Source organism: Hemitrygon akajei, chromosome 20, assembly GCF_048418815.1.
Source record: "Hemitrygon akajei chromosome 20, sHemAka1.3, whole genome shotgun sequence".
NCBI classification, from domain to species: Eukaryota; Metazoa; Chordata; class Chondrichthyes; order Myliobatiformes; family Dasyatidae; genus Hemitrygon; species Hemitrygon akajei.
The window spans coordinates 33859887-33881143 of record NC_133143.1 but is presented as its reverse complement, the minus strand read 5'-3'; the positions used below and the strand labels follow the sequence as shown (position 1 = coordinate 33881143).

The 21257-nt window shown below is 41.4% G+C and overlaps 1 protein-coding gene across 6 annotated transcripts in view; it reads left to right on the top strand.

The window, feature by feature from the left end:
* The window catches only part of nod1 (nucleotide-binding oligomerization domain containing 1), a 67828-nt gene that overhangs the window by 31495 nt on the left and 15076 nt on the right, over positions 1-21257 (top strand). For all 6 annotated transcript variants that reach the window (XM_073024124.1, XM_073024125.1, XM_073024120.1 and 3 more), the window contains 4 exons: positions 7921-9721; positions 13521-13604; positions 17820-17903; positions 18689-18772. In XM_073024124.1, coding sequence (XP_072880225.1) covers positions 7921-9721; positions 13521-13604; positions 17820-17903; positions 18689-18772 — 2053 coding nt within the window. The remainder of the gene's footprint in view (positions 1-7920; positions 9722-13520; positions 13605-17819; positions 17904-18688; positions 18773-21257) is intronic.

The following is a 21257-nucleotide window of genomic DNA, read 5'->3' as shown; positions in this document are numbered from 1 at the left end:
AATGATGAGAGGTCTTGGCCGAAAATGTCAATTGTTTATTTCTCTCTATAGATGCTCCCTGACCTGCTGAGTTCCTCCAGCATTTTGTTTGTCTAGCAGAATATGGTGTTACATGGAAAGTACAGTGCAGGCAGACAGTGAAGTGCAAGGCCATGACGAGGTTGATTTTGAGGTCAGTGTTTCAACTCGTACAAAGGAACCATTCCATAGTCTTATAGGTGGGGATAGAAGCTGCCCTTGAGCCTGGTGTATGTACTTTTAGGCTTTTGTGTCTTCTGTTCAACAGCAGGGGAAGAAAAGTGAATGTGTGGGGTTGTAGGGGTCTTTAATTATGTTGCCTGCTTTACCAAGGCAGTGGCAAGCTTAGCTCTTTAATCAGATGGCAGCACTGTAAAAATAAAAGACATACAAATTAGGGGCAAGAGTAGGTCACTCGACTCCTCAGAACCATCCACAATTTAGTTAGTAAATGGCTGATTTGATTGTTTCCCAATCTACACATGGTATCGTTCACTCCCTTGCTTAACAAGTATCTGTCTACCTCTGTCTTAACAATATTTGTTGTTTGCTTCTGTCTCCTTCTGAGGAAGAGCATTCCAAAGACCGTGACCCTCTGAGAGAAATTAAATCCACTGGATCTCAGGCATAAGTGGCTGACTCTTTAATTTTCAATAGTATAGTGACCTCCAGGTGTAGATTCTTCTGCGAGATGAAACATCCTTTCCAAGTTTATTTGGTCTAGACCCTTTAGGATCATTTGTGACTCTTCTAACTCCTAACTTCAGTGGATCAATATCTAGCCTGTCGGATCTTTCCTCTTATGAGAACTCAGTAAGCAAGTAATAGGTCCAGTAACCCATTACGCCTCTGGCGCTTACGGTAGCGATGAAGGTCCTTCGCCTGTGCTGGTGTTCAGAGCTTCCTTCATCATGTCAGTAGCTTGGTTTTCACTACTGTCAGTCATCCGAGTTCCAGGCAGAGGCTCAGGAAACTGTCACACGCAGATGTAGAAGGATTCTTTATTGCTGTTTGTCCTGTGGGGGCGTGCCTTATTCTGATTGTTGAGAGTCACTTCCGTTGCGATTGGTTAGTTTAGAAACTGCAGCTGCTTTTCCCATTGGATGGCTGCCTGGTGTCTAGTTTGAAAAATCCTGGGTATGTAAGATAGCGCTTGGGAGGGGCTTGCTCCCTGCTCCCTTTGTTTAAGGCAAGACCATTGGGAAGGTGTGCTCTCTGTGCACTTTTAACTAAGTACGTTTGTGGAATGTTCAGCTCTGTGGGGTTTGTAACTTGGGGAGCATAAATGTTTAGTCAAATTTTTACTGTATGTAAATAAATGATTAATGTACCTATTTACAGAGAGTGCTTTCTGTATCACCGGCCAGGCCCACGAACCTGATTGAACGTCACATTTGGCACTGCAAGCAGGGTCTGGCTTTTCCAGCAGAAATGCATTTCTTGAAGAGGTTATTTAAAAGAGGGGAGCATCAGTATGAGAGATGCAGAATCCCAGAGTGGACAGATAATAGTACAGTCTAGCTAACTCACTGATGGGTTATGGGATGCCGGTAGATTGGTCAGACCCCGTTAGATTTCGCCGGGGTTTAAATGCGACATCGCATTGTTTCTATACTTAAAACATCAGATTTTCCCAGAAGAAAAGATAGCCGGCAGATGCTTCCTGACATTTTGCAGCAATTGTATGACATCAGTACAAAATGATAGCAAGTCTTAAGAATAAATTGGAAGATCTCAGTGTTGTTTATTCTGAGCGAATCACTGTTGATGGCTCAGAGCAGGGCTACGAAGTTAAAAGATATGAATATACAGATAGCCTATCGGTTAATGAAAGTACAGACCTTAGAGGCAGCTCGAAGGGCTTTTTGGGAGCCTGATCCCATTAAGGTTTGAGCCATGCTGAGACAGGACGACGATCCTACTGTGGGGCTGGGAGACAGGGATAACTGGCTGGATGATGAAAATGATGGAGCAAGAGCAGGGAGGACACCTTGGCTTAATCCTCAAAATGATCATCTTCTCCCTTGTGTGTCCGAAAAGGTACGAGTCAGGTCAGCCGCTGTGGGGACAACAATCCACAGCCCCTTCCTTTCAGGAGGGGGAGGGACAGGAGGCTCGGGAGTGTGTGGAGCGTGGTGTAATGGACCCCTTCGAGACAACAGAGCTCAGAGAATTCTCTGCTAAAGAGTTTAGCGAGTTTAGGGGATTGGTAGACAAAAGGCTGGGGAGTCTCTGGCCACATAGTTGTTGAGGTTATGGGATGAGGGTGATACCAGAGTGATCATATCTTAACAGAGAGGTGGATGCCTTAGGGAGCCTATTGTCCCAACATGCGATCGATGACGCCTGGAGAACACTGCTTGCTTCCCAAGCATAATGCATCATTGTGGATTCGGGGAGCAGCAGCAGTTAAACGTGAGTATCCCAGTCTTGTTGAATGGAATTTAAAATGCCAAATGGAGGGGACTTCTGAAGTTCTACGTCAGTGGGCTCTTATCACAGGAATATGCAGTATCCCACCAAAAAATGTTGAAATAACTTCTGGATTGGTGGGATACATGGTCACGGAGGCAGTTTTCTCAATAAAATGGATAGTGTTGTCTTGAGGAACAGCCCCCATCCACTATGCAATGTGGAAATACTGCCAGGAGGAGCAAAAGAGGGAGACTGTCGAGGGGGAAGGGTCGTTTTTCAAGTCCCCTGCAGAAAAGGGTTCCTTTTGTCCCCTGCCAGACTCCTCACATTCAATTCCGGGTTCCCTGCAAAGGATATTGGTTCACCAGCAGTGGGAATTATTAGTTTGGGGGGGGGGGGTGGTTAGCTTATTCGAGTGTCATTGTTGCAGGGAGGGAGTCATTTGACCTGCAGCCCTCGTCACTGTAAATAGAGCGTGAATGATCTGAATGCGGAGAAATGTGAGGTGTGGCCACAGACGTCAGTTTGCCTTTGTGTTTGCGTGTATGGACTTTGCCTTTAAGAGACTGTCAGTACGTTGGGCTCCACCCAGTTGCTTTTTCCTTATCAGCTGTTCTGTGATAAGTGTGCTGTTTCTCTGTGAGAAATTAGCAGTCTTTTTAAAAGTTTTTTTTCAGTTCAATAGGAAGCTTTAAAGAAGTGGAGTGGCTTTGTGATTTATGTTTTGTGTTTAATCTGTTCCTTTGTTTCTTGTTTTCCATGGTTTTTGTAATTGGTTTTAGGAATGACTCATTTTTCATAGTGGCCAAATGAAATTTGAGCAGAAATTTAGGCAACTTTATTCTGGATATGAGATGCCCACATTTTAGAGGGAACTGAGCATTTGGGGAGCAATTCTGGTAGTTCTATTCTTTCTGCCTTTTCTAAATATCCAGTGACTAATCAGGAATCGGAAACGACAAGATCGAACAAAGTGTCCTCCTTTATATACCTTGGTGCAGAACTAAGTGACACAAAGGAATGTAGCAAGGAAATAAGGCGAAGGCTAGCAATGGCATGCACAAGCACTATCAAACTTTGGAACACCTGGAAAGATAGATCTGTGAACACTGACACCAAGATACACCTCCTCAAGAGTCTCGTCTGGCCAGTAACCCTATATGGCTGTGAAATGTGGACCCTAAAAGCAGCTGATGAAAAGAAGTTAACAGCATTTGAGATGTGGACATACAGACGAGTCCTCGGGGTATCATACATTGCAAGGAGATCCAATAGTTTCATCCTAGAAAAGACTGGCACGAAACCAATACTTCTGGAAACCATTGTCCAAAGGAAACTTCGTTATTTTGGACACATCTCAAGAACTGATGACACACTGGAACACGCTGTGATTGAAGGCAGAGTAGAAGGAAGCCGCTCCCGAGGCAGACAGAGGACAACCTGGATCGACAACATCAAGAAGTGGACCAGCCTCACCACCAGAGATGCAAGAGGTTTGACTGCCGGCAGATCACAGTGGAAGGGAGTGGTCACCAAGTCTCTGGCAGAGTCTGGCACATGACGATGATGATGATGAATCAGGAGTGAGTGCATTTGTATCTCCCTGCATTACAGAATGCAAAGTGGTGGGTGCTAATTTGTGGTGGGAGATCCTGCTATACATTCCTTGGGAGGTCTCTTGAATTTGCACTCTGGACCAATGGGTCAGATTGCTGAATTTGTTTGAAGACTCCTTACTACATCACAGAAGGGATGCCACTGATAGTGATCCCCTTGACGACAAAGGAAAGACTGTTAGGGGAAATTATCTGGCTTCTTGGGTTTTGGCTTTCTGTTTTGAGGGAGCAGTCTATTCCAGCCAACCTTGACCAGAGTATGGTAACAGTTTATGGGACTGGTGGAGTGAGTGCTTTAAGGGCTGGTATTTCCCTATGTACCATCTGTTTAATTGGTATGTCCTGACTCTTAAAGTGATTTCCCCAGCAGGTTGAGTGCAGGTAAAAAGTGCAAGATGAATGGTAAGTGTGAGCAGGAACAGTATCCTGGGATGCCTGTGCCTATGGCAAATTGTGTTGTGAAGTTGGACACTTGTTGGAAGCTGAATGGCACCTTCTGGTGGAGCAGTGGCGTCAGCGCTGGACTTCGGAAGCGAAGGTCCCAAGTTCGAACCCAGTCCGCCCCCACCCCCCACAGACACGCTTTCCATCTTTGCCGGGTTAAGCATCGAGTCAGGCACTCGGCCTTGTAAAAAAACAAGGGTCGAGTCAGGAACGCTCATATCCTGACCCGGTTAATCCAAAAGGAGACCAATCCTGACACTAAGTGCCAGACAAGAATGGCCTACTGTCTGGTGTGACAAGCTATGAAATGACCTTCTGGATATGCAATTCCTAGGCCTACCCATGGTTCCCACAGGGTGGTGCGGGTTAATGTGTGGTGCCATATGTATGCCACCCCCATGCCCTGAATGAGCACCTTGCCCATGCTGGTTGGTAAGAGGACTATTTCAAAAGAAGGATATTTTGAATGATATCTACTCTCAGCATGGTGTGGCCAGACTGTCCTGGGAACAGATTTCAATGGCCTTGGATTACCCGCTCACAATGGGAGAATGCACTTGTACTGTTATTGGTCAAGGATGCTGCACCTATACTGTTATTGGTCAAGGATGCTGCACCTATAATGTTATTGGTCAAGGATGCTGCACCTACATTCCTGAGGGGTCAGGTAACATCTCTCATGTGGTTGATCATATCTCAGAGTCAGTATCTAAGATTAAGTGGGGGAACCAGCTCATTAGCTATTACACTCCAGGGTGCTGTTACTTTGGGGCACAGGTAGGCTGGCGGACTACTGTAGTATACTGGAGAGGAGACTATTGGATTTACAGTATTGGGCATTGTACTCTTGTGTTTTATATATAACTTAGGAGTTCACGAGAGTCATACTAGTTATAGGGTTGGATTATCAAATTTGCAGCTTTTGAGGGATGGATGTTCTGTGGGAGCATGTCTTATTCGATTATTGAAAGTAGCTTCCATTGTGATTGGTTAGTTTAGAAACTGCAGCTGCTTTTCCCGTTGGATAGCTGACTGGTGTCCAGCTTCAAATATCCTGGGTATATAAAATAGTACATGGAAGGGGCTTGCTCTCCTCTTCATTTGTTTAAGGCGAGACCATTGGGAAGATATGTTCTGAGTGCGCTTTTAACTAAGTATGTTTGTTGAATGTATGTGTGTCCGTTGAGTATTCGGCTTTGTAGGGTCTGTAACTTGGGGAGCATGAATGTTAGGTTGAATTTTTACTTTTTGCAAAGAAATGATTAATATAACTATTCGCAGAGAATGCTTTCTGTATCACTTGCCAGACCCACGAACCTGATTGAACATTGCACTGTTTCCCTAACAGTTTTGTTCTACAGGTCAGGGTTGTTAGCCCTGAGCTGAACACCTAAACTTGGTGGACCACTGTTAGTCTGGCCTCCACCCATTGACCCGTTTGGCATGGGTGACCCTGCCAAAAGCCAAAGCATAAAGCCCTGACCCCAGCCAGCATAGCTCTCCAGATTATTGAGGGATGCAAGCTTCCAAACCTTAGACCAAGGTTGAGGTCTTCTTGGAGGAAGTTGGGTAAAGCTGCATCAAACTTCTTCCAATGCATTGCACTCTTTCGTTAAATATTGGCAGGAAGAGGTAATTAAAGCTGAAAAGTTTAAATGAGAAGTTTGCTATATATGTAAAATTTCATATGCTGTAAATTTGAAATAACTCAAAACAGGAAAGGCTGGGAACATACAATAGGTTGGCCAACATCAGTAGAAAGAAGAATGCTTAACTACTCAGGTGGAAGGTATCCGCTGAAGGGTTTTGATCTGAAATGTTAACTCTGTTTTACTTTCAACAGATGTTGCCACAATCGCGATGTGTTTTCTGAGTCTTTTATTTATGTTGGCATAGATATGAACGTAGTTTGACAATTAGAATTTAAAATGAAATCTGAAACAGAAATATGGTCAGATTTAGTCATTTTGAGTGGGAAGCATTTCAAGCAAATGGCTTTATTCAGTTATGTTATGCCAAGCCTGAAGTTTACTTTTGAGTTTGACCTTTAGTCCTCCAACTTTCTAGTTTGTATGTGTATTTCTTAGTCTCCACCATTTAGTAATTATCTGTGTGAAAAGCGGGGGCAAGGAATTCAGTTTGTGTTTTACTGTCCTTTTACTCTAACTTTCTCATGCTACACTATCACCAGTCCATTCAATCCCAACCATGACACTGATGCGTGGCATACTCTTGATCACAACTGATTGAGAAAGGCTAAGAGAGAGTTATGAAAATAGGTTCTATACATGATTGATACAGCTACTAATCAGTAGGGTGACTTTTAAGAGACATTGTCCTGGTATGTATCGAAGTATATGAAATTACTATTTAGAAACACGCATTCAACATGTGTTGTATTGTGGCATGGATGTAATTAAATGTCTCACATCAGTTAACAGTATTAATAAAGGAAATTAACAATTTGATTCCAAAACAGAGGTATCATAATAAAAGACAAAAGTTTATTCAAAGAACAGGTTTAAAGAACATTCGAAGGATGGGGAAGCAGAGAAGTGGATAGATTTAGGACGAGAACTCCAGAGCTGATGAGGAAGTATTGGAGTGATGGTAATTGAAAATGCACAACGGTCAGGACCAGGTGAACATGGATCTTTAGAAAGACTTTGGGTGGAAAAGGTTGCAGAGATTAGTTTGGAGTTTGAGGTGGGTGTGAACTCATGGAGTTAATTTAAAGTACACTATTCACCCCTCTATATCGCACTGCCATTAATTTCCACAAGTCGCCTCAATCCCTTCTTTGTATTTCCATTGGTGTATCCTTGTACTTGTTTCCCTCTTTATCTAGTCTTCAGTTAAGTACAAGAGTGTTAGATGCAGTACATCTCCTTAATCACTGCTGTCAGTAACTTTCTAGTAACAATGACCTCTGGCTCTGACCTTCCCATAGGTAGAAATAGTTCCTGTGTTTAACCATTATTGTCATTTAAAGCAACACACACAAATTGCTGGAGGAACTCAGCAGGTCAGGCAGCATCCATGGAAAAGAGTAAGCAGTCGATGTTTTCGGCTGGGATCCTTCCTCAGGACTGGAAAGGAAGCGGGCTGATGCTAGAATAAAAAGGTGGAGAGGGGAAGAAAGTCATGGGTGAAGCGAGGAGGATGGGAAAGATAATGGGCTTAGAGAAGAAGGGATCTGATAGCAGAGGAGAGAGGATGATGGGAGAAAGGGAAGAAGGAGGGTCACGAGGAGGGGGTTGATAGGCAACTGAGAGGAGTTAAGAGGACAGAGAGGGAACAGAAGAAAAGGGGAGGTGGGGAGGAAGGATTTTTTTGTACCAGAATGAGAAATCAGTATTCATTTAATTCCAATATTGCAATGATGGATTTAAAATCAGCTGCAATAACTTTGCATTTTTCTTTCTAGTCTGCCAGTATATTCAAAAGATCAAACAGGATCTACGGCAGGACACAAGATTTGTCACTTCCTATGTCAGGAAAGAAGACATTTTATTGGAGGATACGTACACTGACACTCTAATGGAACTAATCAATGCGGTCAATGAAACCGTAGGAACCGTCTCGCACCTGGAGGATTTGTTCAGTGACACTGGAACCATTAACAAAGATGCAGAAACTGTGTTCGTAACAGGTGATGCTGGTGTTGGAAAGACCATACTCCTCCAGCAACTTCAGAACTTGTGGTCAAAGAGTGAGCTCTGTGCTGACGTTAAGTTCTTCTTCAAGTTTAGATGCAGACTGTTCAACAGCTTTAAGGAGGAAGACAAGATCTGCCTGCGAGATCTTCTGTTCAAGTACAACTGTTACCCTGATAAGGACGCTGATGAGATATTCAGTTACATCCGACAGCATCCAGCCACTGTCCTCTTCACACTGGATGGATACGATGAAATTAATTTGGATTCTGACCTTAACGATATCCCTGATGTCTCGTCACCCTTTGAGCCCACACACCCAATAACTCTGTTGTTGAACCTTCTCCGAGGAAAGTTATTAAAAGGTTCCAAAAAATTGTTGACAGCGAGGACAGGCACAAACCTACCTCTGAGGATGGTGAGAAAAAGAGTAACTCTGAAGGGCTTTTCCAAGGAACATCTGATGGGTTATTTGAAGAAGTTTTTCAAAACCAAGGCTGATCGAAATTTGGTTCTAACCCAGCTGGAGGCAAACCCTCACTTGTGCAGTCTGTGCACAGTGCCATTGTTTTGTTGGATTATATTTAAATGCTATGAGCACTTTCAGTCCTCGAGCAGCCCTCAGCAGTTGTTAGATTATGTTACACTAACAGACATTTACCTGTTGATGCTGGAGGTATTCCTGAATCGCTCTACCAAGGTGGCAATGAACAAGCAAAGCAAAAGCCAAAATGAGACCTTTAAAGCAAAGAAGTGTGCGTTGATGCGTTTAGGAAAACTGGCAAGGAGAGGAATTGAAAACAATAACTTCATCTTCAGTCAGGAGGAAATCACAGCTGCTAACATCTCTGAAGAAGATTTACAATTGGGTTTCATTAAAACTGCAGGCCACTATGATGGTTGTGGGAACCAATCAACATATGAGTTTCTTCATCTAACCCTCCAGTCCTTTTTCACTGCTTTTGCCTTGGTTGTGGATGAGGAAATCAGTGCCAGGGAAACCATTAAGTTTTTTGCCAAATGTGATAACCACATGATTGGAGCCCGGGTCAATAGTCTTCTGCTGCATTGCTTGGGCTATAACTCTTACCAAGGGAAGGAGCCATTGGACATGAATGAGCACTTGCAGTTCACCATTCTTTTTCTTTGTGGCCTCCTGTCTAAAGCTAAAAGGGACTTCTTCAAACACTTGTCTTCTTCGAGGAGCGTCCAAAGGAAGCGCGCGGCACTCAAGTCCTACCTCGCCGAGCGCGTAGAAGCACATTTGAAAACTCTGCCTAAGGCGCCATACCAAGGCTTTTCCAGAGTACAAGCCTTGCCCCGCTTTATCTGGCTGCTGCGCTACATTTTTGAAACTCAGAGTGAAGCGGTAGCCAGTCTTGCAGCTCGGGGGATTTATGCCGATTATATCAAACTCACCTTCTGCAATGCCTTCTCTGCTGATTGCAGTGCAATTGCAAATGTTCTGCGCCATCGTAAAAAGATGATTGGACTTGAATTGGACAACAACAATATCAATGACTACGGGGTGAAGGAACTAATTCCTTGTTTCAGTAAACTCGCAGTGGTTAGGTATGTTTTCGATTACTGCATATAGTTTTCATGAATAGGTTGCATTTCCTTCTACTGCAGTAATTGTGCCATTTATGACTTTGGGATGTTATAAGCACTTTAAAAGCAATGAAGTGATTCATGTAACTGCCAGATATGTGCGAATAAAAAAACTGTAAGCTGGTTTGGTTGAGGGATAAAGATTGACCAGGATTCGGTGCTGTGTGCCTCCTTTTCTTGCAGGTTGTCTCAGGATGGGCCATTTCTTCTGTTGACCGGTAGGCTGCACAAGTGCAACAATAGCTTGCTTTTGTATGGAAGGGGTCCCTGGACGTTAGTTTTCCAACAGAGAATCGGTGAAGCTCTTTGCTGTAATAGGCAGACTATGCTGCTGGTTTGACTGAAAACCAGTGAGTTTCCCAGGTCCAAGCTAACCTGCAGTCAAAGCTGTGACTTAGTCTGTCCCAAGCCTTCTTATAGGCTTATCAGGCTGGTGCTTAAGCCGGTTTCCGTGGCTACTGAGACTGAGAGTACTAAGACTACCTCCTCTTCCCCCGGATAGGACACCAGTCTATCGCGAGGTTAACCCCCAGCATTTTGCCGGTACCCATTTTCAGCTGGGTGGACTGGAGCAATGTGTGGTTAAGTGCCTTGCTCAAGGACACAACACGCAGCCTCGGCTGGGGCTCAAACTCACGACCTTCAGATCACTAGTCCAGCGCCTTAACCACTTGGCCATGTGCCACAAAGCTGTGACTGAGATTAAGTATTTATTCCAAAGTTCTCAACTTTAAAAAAATATATATATTTTTATCATTTAAAGATACGGCATGTAACAGGTCCTTTCGGCTCAGGAAGTTCGTGTCGTCCAATTACCCCTATGTGACCTATTAACCCTCTAACCTGTACATCTTTGTAATGTGGGAGGAAACCAGAGCACCTGGAGGAAACCCACTCAGTCATGAGGAGAGCATGCAAACTCCTTTCAGACAGTGTGGGAAACGAACGTGGGTCACTGTAGCTGTCGAGCATGACTTTAAACGCTATGCCACCATGCTGCCCTACTATTTTAGAAAAGAATGATTAAAATATCAATCATTGGAATGTAATTTAAACATTTCAGTCAGCTCTGTTAGTTAAATTTCAATCAGGTTGAAAGGAAGTTATGGGTAGATGGGCCTTTCTGTTTGAAATTGTTTATTTTTATTCCCATTGTAATCAATGGACCTGCTGGCACAAGTTCAATAGGTTAATTGCTCAGCCTCCGGGGAAAGTCTGCACTGTCCTGATCACGATGACAAAAGAATGTTGGTCATTTGAACAATCAAATGGGGCCTTGCTTTAAGCATTTCACTCGAGGGGTTATGATGTAAGGAAGCAGTTTGGGTGCCTTGGGATTAAGTGGCTAGTGAATAGAATTTGAAAACTTACCCACTGGTTTAGGAATCCCAAATTCCTGTTAAATTGGAAATGACTATTAGTTATGTGTATAGCTGTAAGCAGTCTGCTGAAATATCCTCTTCATTAATGTGAGAGATGAGAGATTGCTTTTAGTTAGTGCCTCCAGTACAACACCCTCAAAAAGAACTTTTATTTAAAGAACTCTTTTGCATCCTGCAGCAGGGATTTTTCTGCTGATTATTTAGCTGTTGTCACAGATGTGAGGTGGTAAACACATGGGCCAGTTTCATGTAGCAATGTACTCTGAGGGTCTGACCACTAGTGCTGTCTCTGTGACATTTCAAAGATACGCAGGCCGGTAGGTTAATTGCCCGCTGTAAATTGTCCCTGTGATAGTGGGGTCTGGGTGAAACTACTGGACTTGTAATTAGTATGGGATTCGTGTAAATCGGTGTCTGATGGTGGAATGAGGAGTCTGTTTTTATTTATTTAATTGATGTATACTGTGGAATAGGCCCTTCCAGCACCCAGTAACCCCTGACTTAACCCTAATCTAATCATGAGACAATTTACAACAACCAATTAACCTACCAACTGGTACATCTTTGGACTGTGGGAGGAAACCAGAGCACCCGGAGGAAACACATGTGGTCGCAGGGAGAACGTACAAACTTTATACAGGCAGGTGCAGGGATTGAACTCGGGTTACTGAAACTGTAAAGCGTTGTGCTAACCACTGCACTACCTTGCCATTTTCATTCTATACTAATGCATAACACTGCTGTAGGTTATAGTGGGAAATTTTACTGTATTGATGATGCTGTAGAATCAAATCTGTTACTTTGTTGCTTCTTGGTCTTCTGAGTCCACTAACCCTTCAAGAGCTTTGCTCCTTCCAAAACTGAGTTGCTATGCAACTGCATTTCTTCCTGCCTTTGCCAGATGCGCCTTCAGCCCTCTGGGCTTTAAACATGCTGGCATTCCCTGCTAAAACTTCTCTGCTGACTTTTAACACACTCTTTACAAATCCTCCTTTAATCAAGCTTTTTGTCATCCAACATGCTAGCATACTTGTTAGTGTTTGTGTGTGTTCCTGTGAGGTACCTTAAGGTGTTTTATTCCTCTCAAAGTACAACATGTTATCAGAATGAACTGGCAAGGAAGTGGAGAAACACAAGTTTTCCTTGATTCATTTCACTTTCTATCATTTGCACTATTATTGTGTATATTGATGCGTACAAGAAAGTATTCTGGGAACTATAATTTGAAAAGAAAGTGGTTGGAAAGACATGATTTATAAAAGGACATGTAAATTCACGAAAATATTTTCAAAACAATGCTAAATCAAAGTGAATTTTACTGAATTGCCAATTATCTAGTGCATATTCAGTGAAAAAAGATGACTGTTATTTAGTAAAATTTCCAGCAGTCTCCACAGCAATTGTTTTCTGATGCCTGTATGAAAGCATTTAATACTTTTCCGGCCCTTCAAGCTGCACTGCCCAACAATCCCCTGACTTAATTCTGCAACCATGGGTTTCCAACCATAGAGAGCAGTTGAGGATAAATCTTTGAGGAAAGTTAAAATAAAGGAAGCATTGAAAACTCTTTCTTGACATGACAAATGCAAAATGCTGATCTCTTTTGTGCACGAGCTGCTTAAAGGATAGACTCACAGGCATCATTCATTCAAATTTTATTGTCAATATTAAGTATCTCCCTTTCTCCCTGCATAATTTGAGAAATACAATGGTTAGAACTTAAGTATTTCTTTGTAGCACTGATTGAAGAACTAGGAGACAGAAAACTAGTGGTCTTCAGCAGTATTGTTACAGTAAGTTTATGGAGATTTACCATTACAAATTTGGACATAATACTTTAAACAAAAAGAAAAGTTTTACTAATAATGTTATCCATGCCAGAATGGTACATTTTGGAGCTTGATGTATACAAGTCAGAAGCTGCAATACAACTGTGATTACATTTAAAAGTTATTTTATTAGCTCTAGAGTACCTTTGGATATTTTGATATATAAGATGTTAATTAAAAGATTGTTTACATTCATATCTATTTGCCAACCCATTTTCTTTGTAACATGGTGTAACTGTCCACTGTACAGCTACTACAAAGTTTAAAATTGACTCTTAAGTGTTGCAGTATGTGTAATTAATTGAAGAAGCAAAGCAATTATATCAAGCTGAAATGGACAGCTGTTAATATTAACCACAATATATGTTAAATCAAGATCTGCTTTTGCTTTGATTCGGTTATCCCCTTGTCCTCCTGACCTCACTTCAATAGCTGGTATGAGGACTCAGGAGAATAGCTGGGTTTTGATAAATCACAGCAGCTTATATTTTGGATGTTGTACACACATGCATTTAAACTTCCTAATGTGTCCTTCGTTGTTAAACTCAGGTTGAGTGTAAACATGGTCACAGACGACGGAGCTAAGGTGCTGGCTGAAGAACTCATAAAATATAAAATTATTAAATATCTTGGGTAAGTTGCTAGTAACTATATTGTATGCAATATTATACATGATTATGTGAACTACAAGTATATCAAATTCTGATTGAACACAAGACTGAAAGTAAGTTGCTGTAAATTGCCTGAGTATTGGTTTTGAAGCAGGCGTTGTGGCTGTTTATGTAGCTACTGCATACCCTGTACCTCCTGCCTGCCCCTTAGCAAACAGTGACAAATAGTTTAAGATTCTTTGTCTCATCCGAACTGTTCATCCCAACTGCAGTGTGTAATGATTTGTAATTTTCCATGCTCCACGATATGCCAGAACCTGAAACCATTTAATTTCCTGGTCGATAGAGCAAGACAATCAATTGAAAAGTTCAGTTTAATTTTAAGGTGCTGAGAGAAAGGGAAAATTCTTCTCTGAGTTGCCATTTCCCCATTAGCTTATTGAAATTCACCCTAATTATTATCTCGGGATATACACCACAGTACAAAGTGAACTCTGTTCCAGGCATAAACAAGTCCAATTTTCACATGAAGGAATTTAGTCAGTCAGCATGCACCATTATCAGCATTATTGCATACACCAGCAGAGATCCCATCCAGTCAGTTTTATACATGCCCCTGCATCATTCATTCCCTTTAGGTGCTGCACCTGGAATGTGTCTGATTGTTCACATCTTGTAGTTTGTGTTCTGACCATGCAGTTCTTTGCAGGCACACACAGTCGAAATTTATGATTAGTCTTCATTTGATATTATTGATGCTTTGGCTATAAACATGGTTTGGGATGTCCTGAAAAGCAGCATATAATTTTTTTTTTTAAACTTTCTATTTTAGGCCATGATTAGGGAAGTCTTGAGATCATCTACATTGGATCCAGGAAATAAAATGAGATTATTTTCTAAAGATTTTTTATTTATTGGGCTACAGCACAAAATAGGCCCTTCCATCCCATCAAGCTACACTGCCAAGCAATCCCCCAATTTAATCCTTGCCTAATCACGGGACAATTTACAATTAACCCTACCAACTGATACATTTTTGGACTGGAGAGGAAACTGGAGCACCTGGAGGAAACCCACATGGTCACGGGGAGAACGTACAAACTCCTTACAGGCAGTGGTGGAAAATGAACCCGGGTCGCTGGTACTGTAAAGTGTTGTGCTAACCACTACGCCACCATGTAACTGGACAAGAACTGTGGAGGAATAGAAATAATTGGGAACTAATTTAATTGAATCATTGAAATCTAATTGCTAAGGAGCTCAGTGGATCAGGCAACATCTCTAGAGGGAAATGGGCTGTCGACAGTTTGGATTGAGAGGATGAGATATCCCGATGAAGAGTTACTGATACACCATTGAATGGCAGGAGCCTCAGGCTGAGTGTAACACAAGGAAGACTGGGATTTTGGTTTGTTCAGATATTTGGAAGGTTGTTGTTGGGTGGAGGGGAGCTACACTATACAAGGAAAGGTACACCAGCTCAGGCTTGATCTGTGTACATAAGAAACCACAGGACTTGAAATCATAGTCCATGACCCCTTTGATTGCTCTTTGAAATTTGTCTGTGAGTAGTCTAAGCAATTAGATGTTATTCTCATGAATACATCAAGACATTTTTATGGTCTTTGACTACATTTTAAAAAAAATTGCTTTAAAATGAAAATTCTCAGTGAAGCCAGCAATTTTAAAGATAAACCGAACTTTGGTCAGTTTTAAAGAGAGCATGAGAAATGGCCCCAGTGAGTTGGAAGGGAGTGGGAGAACTGGAGAGCTGGTGAACTGAAGGACAACACAGAATACCGAGCGAGTAACTATTGGAACTTACAACTAGTTGTCAGAGCTTTACTCTTCTTGCATTTGAGCTAGGCCAAAAGACACTCACAAAACTAATTCCTAGGATGTCAAAATTGTCCTAGCATGAGCAACTACAGGAAAAAGACCCATGAACCCAAGGAAGTCTAGTACACAGACAGGGACAGATGTGCACACCCCAAAACTCTTACACTCTCCACTGTAAGTGTTGATCATCCTGTATTCTTTTTATCACCAACTGAATGAATTTGTAGCAATTTTATATCTTTGCACTGTTCTGCTGGCACAAGACAACAAATTCCACATCATCTAAGTTAATGTCAATAAATTTGATTCTCCTTCTAGTGCCATTACTGGCCTGAGCTCACCAGCAGTGTTGTGCACAGCCTTGCTTCACTACCTGGTGTGGATAAATTAAGACCGACAAGTGTAGAATCTGAAACTAGCATAGAATGATCTCAGGAATAGAGTTCTGTTCCCCTGATGCATGTTTTCCCCATAACTGTGTGGGCTTCTTCTGGGTTCCCAGTTGCCTCCCACAACACAAAGAGGTGTGAATTACTAGGTTAGTTGGCAGTTATAAACTTCTCCCAGAGCAGGGATTCAGAACCTTTTTTTTATGCCATGGACCCCTGCCAAGGCATGCAAGGACACCCAAGGTGCAGGACATGGCTAATTTGGTGACTATCAGGAGGGGGGAAAGGGATATGCAGTCAGCATGGAGTACCCCTGTGGCCATTCCCCTCAACAGCAGATATATCACTCTGGATACTGTTGGGGGTTGGAGGAAATAATCTAGCAAAGGAAAGCCACGGCAGTCGGGTCTCTGACAATGAGTCTGGCTCTGTGGCTCAGAAGGGAAGGGGGAAGAGGTGGCAAGCTGTAGTGATAGGGGATTTGTTGGTTATGGGAACAGAAAGGAGGTTCTGTGGACAAGAACAAGATTCCCGGATGGCATGTTGCCTCCCAGGTGCCAGTGTCAGGGACATCTCGGGTCATGTTCACAGCTTTCTTAAGTGGGAGGGTGATCAGCCAGAGGTCATGGTTCATGTCAGTACATGTGACATGAGTAGGCGATGAGGTCTTGCAAAATGAGTTCAGGGAGTTAGGTGCTCAGTTAAAGGACAGGACCTCCAGGGTTGTGATCTCAGATTTACTACCCGTACCACGTGCGAGTGAGGCTAGAAATAGGAAGATTGTACAGTTTAACATGTGGCTAAGATGGTGGTGCAGGAGGGAGGGCTTCAGACTCTTTGGATCATTGGGCTGTGTTCAAGGGAAGGAAAAACCTGTGCAGAAGGGATGGTTTGCACCTGAACTGGAGAGGGACTAATATCTTAGCGGGTATGTTCTAAAGCTGCATAGGGGGTTTAAACTAGAGTTGCAGAGGGATGGAGCACAAGAACAGGTTGTGGAGAAAGATGCTGTTAAGCCTACATTCAAAGTCTACAATCAAAAGGTCGAGCATGGTGAGACTAATGTTCTGAGCTCCATATGTTTCACTGCAAGGAGTATTGAAGGAAAGGTAGATGAAATTAGGGCATGGAGCAGCACGTGGAATTATGACATTGTAGCATTAATGGAATTTGGTTCAGGAGGGGCAGGACTGGCAGCTCAAAGTTTCCGTTGGTTTAAATGTGATAGAGTGGAAGGGATTAAAAGATGTGGGCTGGCATTATTAGTCTGGGAAAATACCATGGCAATGTTACTATGGCAGCCAAGGAAAAAGATAATTTCAAGTAATTAAAGAACTTTTAGAAATATGAGTTAGAGTCATTTACAGTGATAATGAAATGAGCAGATTGTATACAAACTCATATGGTTCACATTGTCTTTCAGGGGAAGAAGTCTTTGCTTTCTTTTCTAATCTAAATAATACATAAATTATTTTAATACCCTCGGTAATTATGGATGAGTCATAAATAGTGATGTTGTTCTATGAATAAATTGAAAACATATGTCATGGACAGTATTTGGAAAAACCTACATAAATCAGTATTTAAGGAACCATTGGATAGTCATGGACATGCAATGTGAATTTATTGAAAGAAAGTTCTGTTATATCAACAACTGAACTTTTGTTGACGAGAATAGTGTTTTGGATGAAGTCTACATAGATTTTAGGAAGAAGTCTCCTGACAGGTTGATCAGGAAAATGAAAACTCAGGGAGCTCAAGGGGAATGTGGCAAGTTTGGGCGTTAGTTTCTTTTAATCTATGTTAATTGAAGCCAATGTAGAAGCTTTAATGGATTCAAATGTGATTTATTTAATCTTATTGCAGGGTTTATCCTATTCACCAAATTATCAAGACAATCAATATTGCCGGAACAGAAACATTATAGTTAGAAGTTTGCTGTTAATATGGTGAAAATGTTTGCCCCACTGCCATGTCATTGTCCATGAATGTGTTTCTTAATCTTCCAGCCTATACAGGAATCAGATCACTGATGTTGGTGCTCAGTACATTGCCAAAATCATTGAGGAATGTTCAAGTCTTCATACGTTAAAGTAAGAAATGTACCAACAATTTGTATAAATTACTTCTATTGTACGTGATGTTCATAGTAACAGTTATATCTATAGTAATTAAAGGCCAAAGAGTGGGTATTTTTCCCCTCTGTGACAACAAAAGCAAGTAGAGGAAAATCCAGATGCCAGTTTTCAATGTTCTCTGGGAAGCTGAGTGGCAATAAATTCACAATTTCAATATAGGTCTAGAGAGCACTGAGAATTTAAGTGGCAGAACTTGAAAGGGGAACAACTTTTCTGAACAAAGTATCAGTTAAACTGGTCAAAGTCCATTAACTTGAGTGTCCAAAAGAGAAGAAAAAAATCACACAGTAGGATTGGGCAAATGTAAACAGAGTTAGAGCTCAGGTCATTATGTACTTTCTGACCTGTTGAATGCTTATAGCCTGTTCTCTCTTTTATTTTAGATTTCTAGTGTGTTTAATATTTTGCTTTTATATTATTCGTGCTGTGAATCATGAACACATAAGAAAATGTGGCATATTTAACTCTTAAGGATTGCTCTGCTATTTAATGACAGTATGTCTGCCTTTGCCTTTTACTTTTGATAAACAAGTTTATTATTTTCATTTCTAATTCATCTATCATTTATAAAGTGACTTCCAAATTTCCATTACCCAGGTCATCTTGTAAGTCACTTGCGGGATCCTGATTGAGCAATGTTGGAAAAAAAGGGAGGGAAATACAAAAGTCTGATGTTTGTTCCTGAATTAGATCATTTTATTAATGTATAACATGAGCATTTCTATCGATGATCTTTGCAGAATTGGCCTCAATAAGCTTACAAGTGTTGGAGGGAAATTATTAGCACAAGCAATTCAGAAAAACAAGGCATTCAGAGACTTGGGGTGAGTATAGAATTTTGCTTCTTATGTTTAGAACCTATTTATAAGGAGAACCACTAGGCTTGTTTCCATAAAGAACAATCAAAAATTTTCTTAATTGTGGCATCAGTGTTTTTCACTCTCCTGCCTCTCTGGTTTTGTCTGATGCCTATGTGATTCACTGTATGTGTAAAGAAGATATTATTAAAGTAGAACCACAGTGTAATTTTTTGCACTAACTTTGCATGCTAATTGAAAATAAATTTCAAGATCTGTATTTTTAAGACCTTAATGAGTTACTTCTCTTTCATCTTCGGAAATTAGAATAGCATATTTTTGCAACCTTTTTTAGCCATATTTCATATTCCTGTCTTTATAAATGAGCCTTCTGTCACTTTGACTACCTTCACCATTTTAAAGCTTTCTTCAGAACAGGAAAGCATACTTAAGATTTGCTGGACCAGAACTTTAGATTGTTTGACTGTATTTGCCCATTGTGTATTTGCTTTCTACATGCAAATTGCACATAAAAGTCACTTTGCACACATTAGATCATTCCTGTCATCTTTTTCAAGTCAAGTAGTGGTCATAAGAAAATTTAGCCAACCACACATAAGATCGGTCTCCTCTGCCAATTGTAGTTACTCTTGAAATTTCCAATTTGATGTAACTCGAGGGGTTTGTTTGTGACTATAACAAGCCATGGAATACATGTATTTTGGTTACAAGCACAACAGATGTGTTAAGTAATTTAACTCAGAACGAAGAAGTAATAATTATCAAAGATATTCATCACAGTCTGTTTCTTGGAACCCCTAAGACACCTTTTCCCTTGTTTGAATGACATTTTTTTAATGGTTAGGTTGATTTGTTCTCCAATCTTGGCAATTTAGTTGCAAAAATTTTGTCACCACGTGAGGCGACATTGTCAGTGAGCTGTTGATTGTGGTGTCTCCTCACATGGCAACGTTCGCAAGTAAATTGCCAAGATCGGAAATATCAATCCAATCATCAACTGCTAGAGCTACGCATTTTTTGAATTACTTCCAGAATTTTTAATGTTTTGTAATTAGTCCTGTTATCTCATTTGTATATTGAGCTACTTATTCCTGTTGGTTCTTTTTCAGACTTGACTAGTTATCAAGGATTCTGTTGGGAACATATGGTTTGCTTCACTGACATGGTATTTGCTCCTTTGGCAACACAAATGCTGGAGGAACTCAGCAGGCCAGGCAGCGTCTATGGAAGGGAATAAACAGTCGACATTTTGGGCCAAACCCTCCGTTGGAACTTCTTAGCCCGAGGCATCAACTGTTTATTCCTTTCCATAGAAGCTGGTTGACTTGCTGAGTTCCTCCAGCATTTTGTGTGTGTTGCCAGCATCAGCAGCTTTTCTCATGTTTGTGTTTTCCCCTCTCTCGTTCTCTTTGTCTGTTAATCAATGTTCTTCACCTGCTTTATTTGTTAGAAGCATTAGGACATTAGCACTATTTAACATGTACAGTTCCTCCGCAGCTTAAGAATGAGAACTTGGGAGACCAGTGGGAGGGATTTGCCAACTACTTAGCACTGTAGGCATCTTCTGCCATTTGGGATTACGGTTTGTGGGTGCGATTCTGACATGTGAACTATTCAGGATATGTACAGTTCACAGGGATGGAACTCTGCTATAACCTGGAGAGGATCTTTATCTTCTTTGACATGTTCCTGGTACTTCTATGCAAGGCCATCTGTTTCCAACGTGATTAAATAGTTTAAATTATTGCACTACCCTTCACTGTCTGTAAATATTCAGCATATTTCCATTTCAACACATTTTTTGTAATTAGTATTGTGTTATTAACCATTAGGTATTTTTTCTCGACCTCATACCATGTATTTAATTAAACTATCATGATAACACTGTTAAGCAGTGAAACACTTAAATATTTAAAAGATATCATCTTTGTTACCATATGCATTTGCGCATAGTTTCCTTAGCCTCCCTGACCCTGTGCACTGTTATGTCAGTGTCCTGCCATCAATGATGGTCTTTCCATCAAAGTTATGGAAGATTAAGTAGTGATCTCTGCGTTGATCACACCTTTCCTTTGCAGAATGAACTGTATAAGATGAATGCAGCAATTGCAGAGCTTTTGTGGTGAGTTCATCAGACCGGTTCACTCTGTAGGATGGGGAAGACCTAGGAGTGTACTGTAAGAGTGGGCATTTCTCCCTCTCCATCGGAACCTTCCCTGTGGCTGCAGAGGGGCTGCCCTGATGGAAGGCCCTTGCTGTGCACTTTACTTCCCGGCATCAGTGGAACAATGACTGTGAACTCTGCATCAGGTTCCTGACTGAATCCACATGTGTCGTGTTTTAGTGCATGAATCTACATGGTAAACAGAGTTGTTCTATTTGGTTTGATGTGCTGCACATGTTTAGAGGCGAATATCCTTTAACATCAGTTTTTAATTATTTTGGCAAGAGGTTTATTGGAAAGTCAATTGGGACCAATCTTTCTTACTTT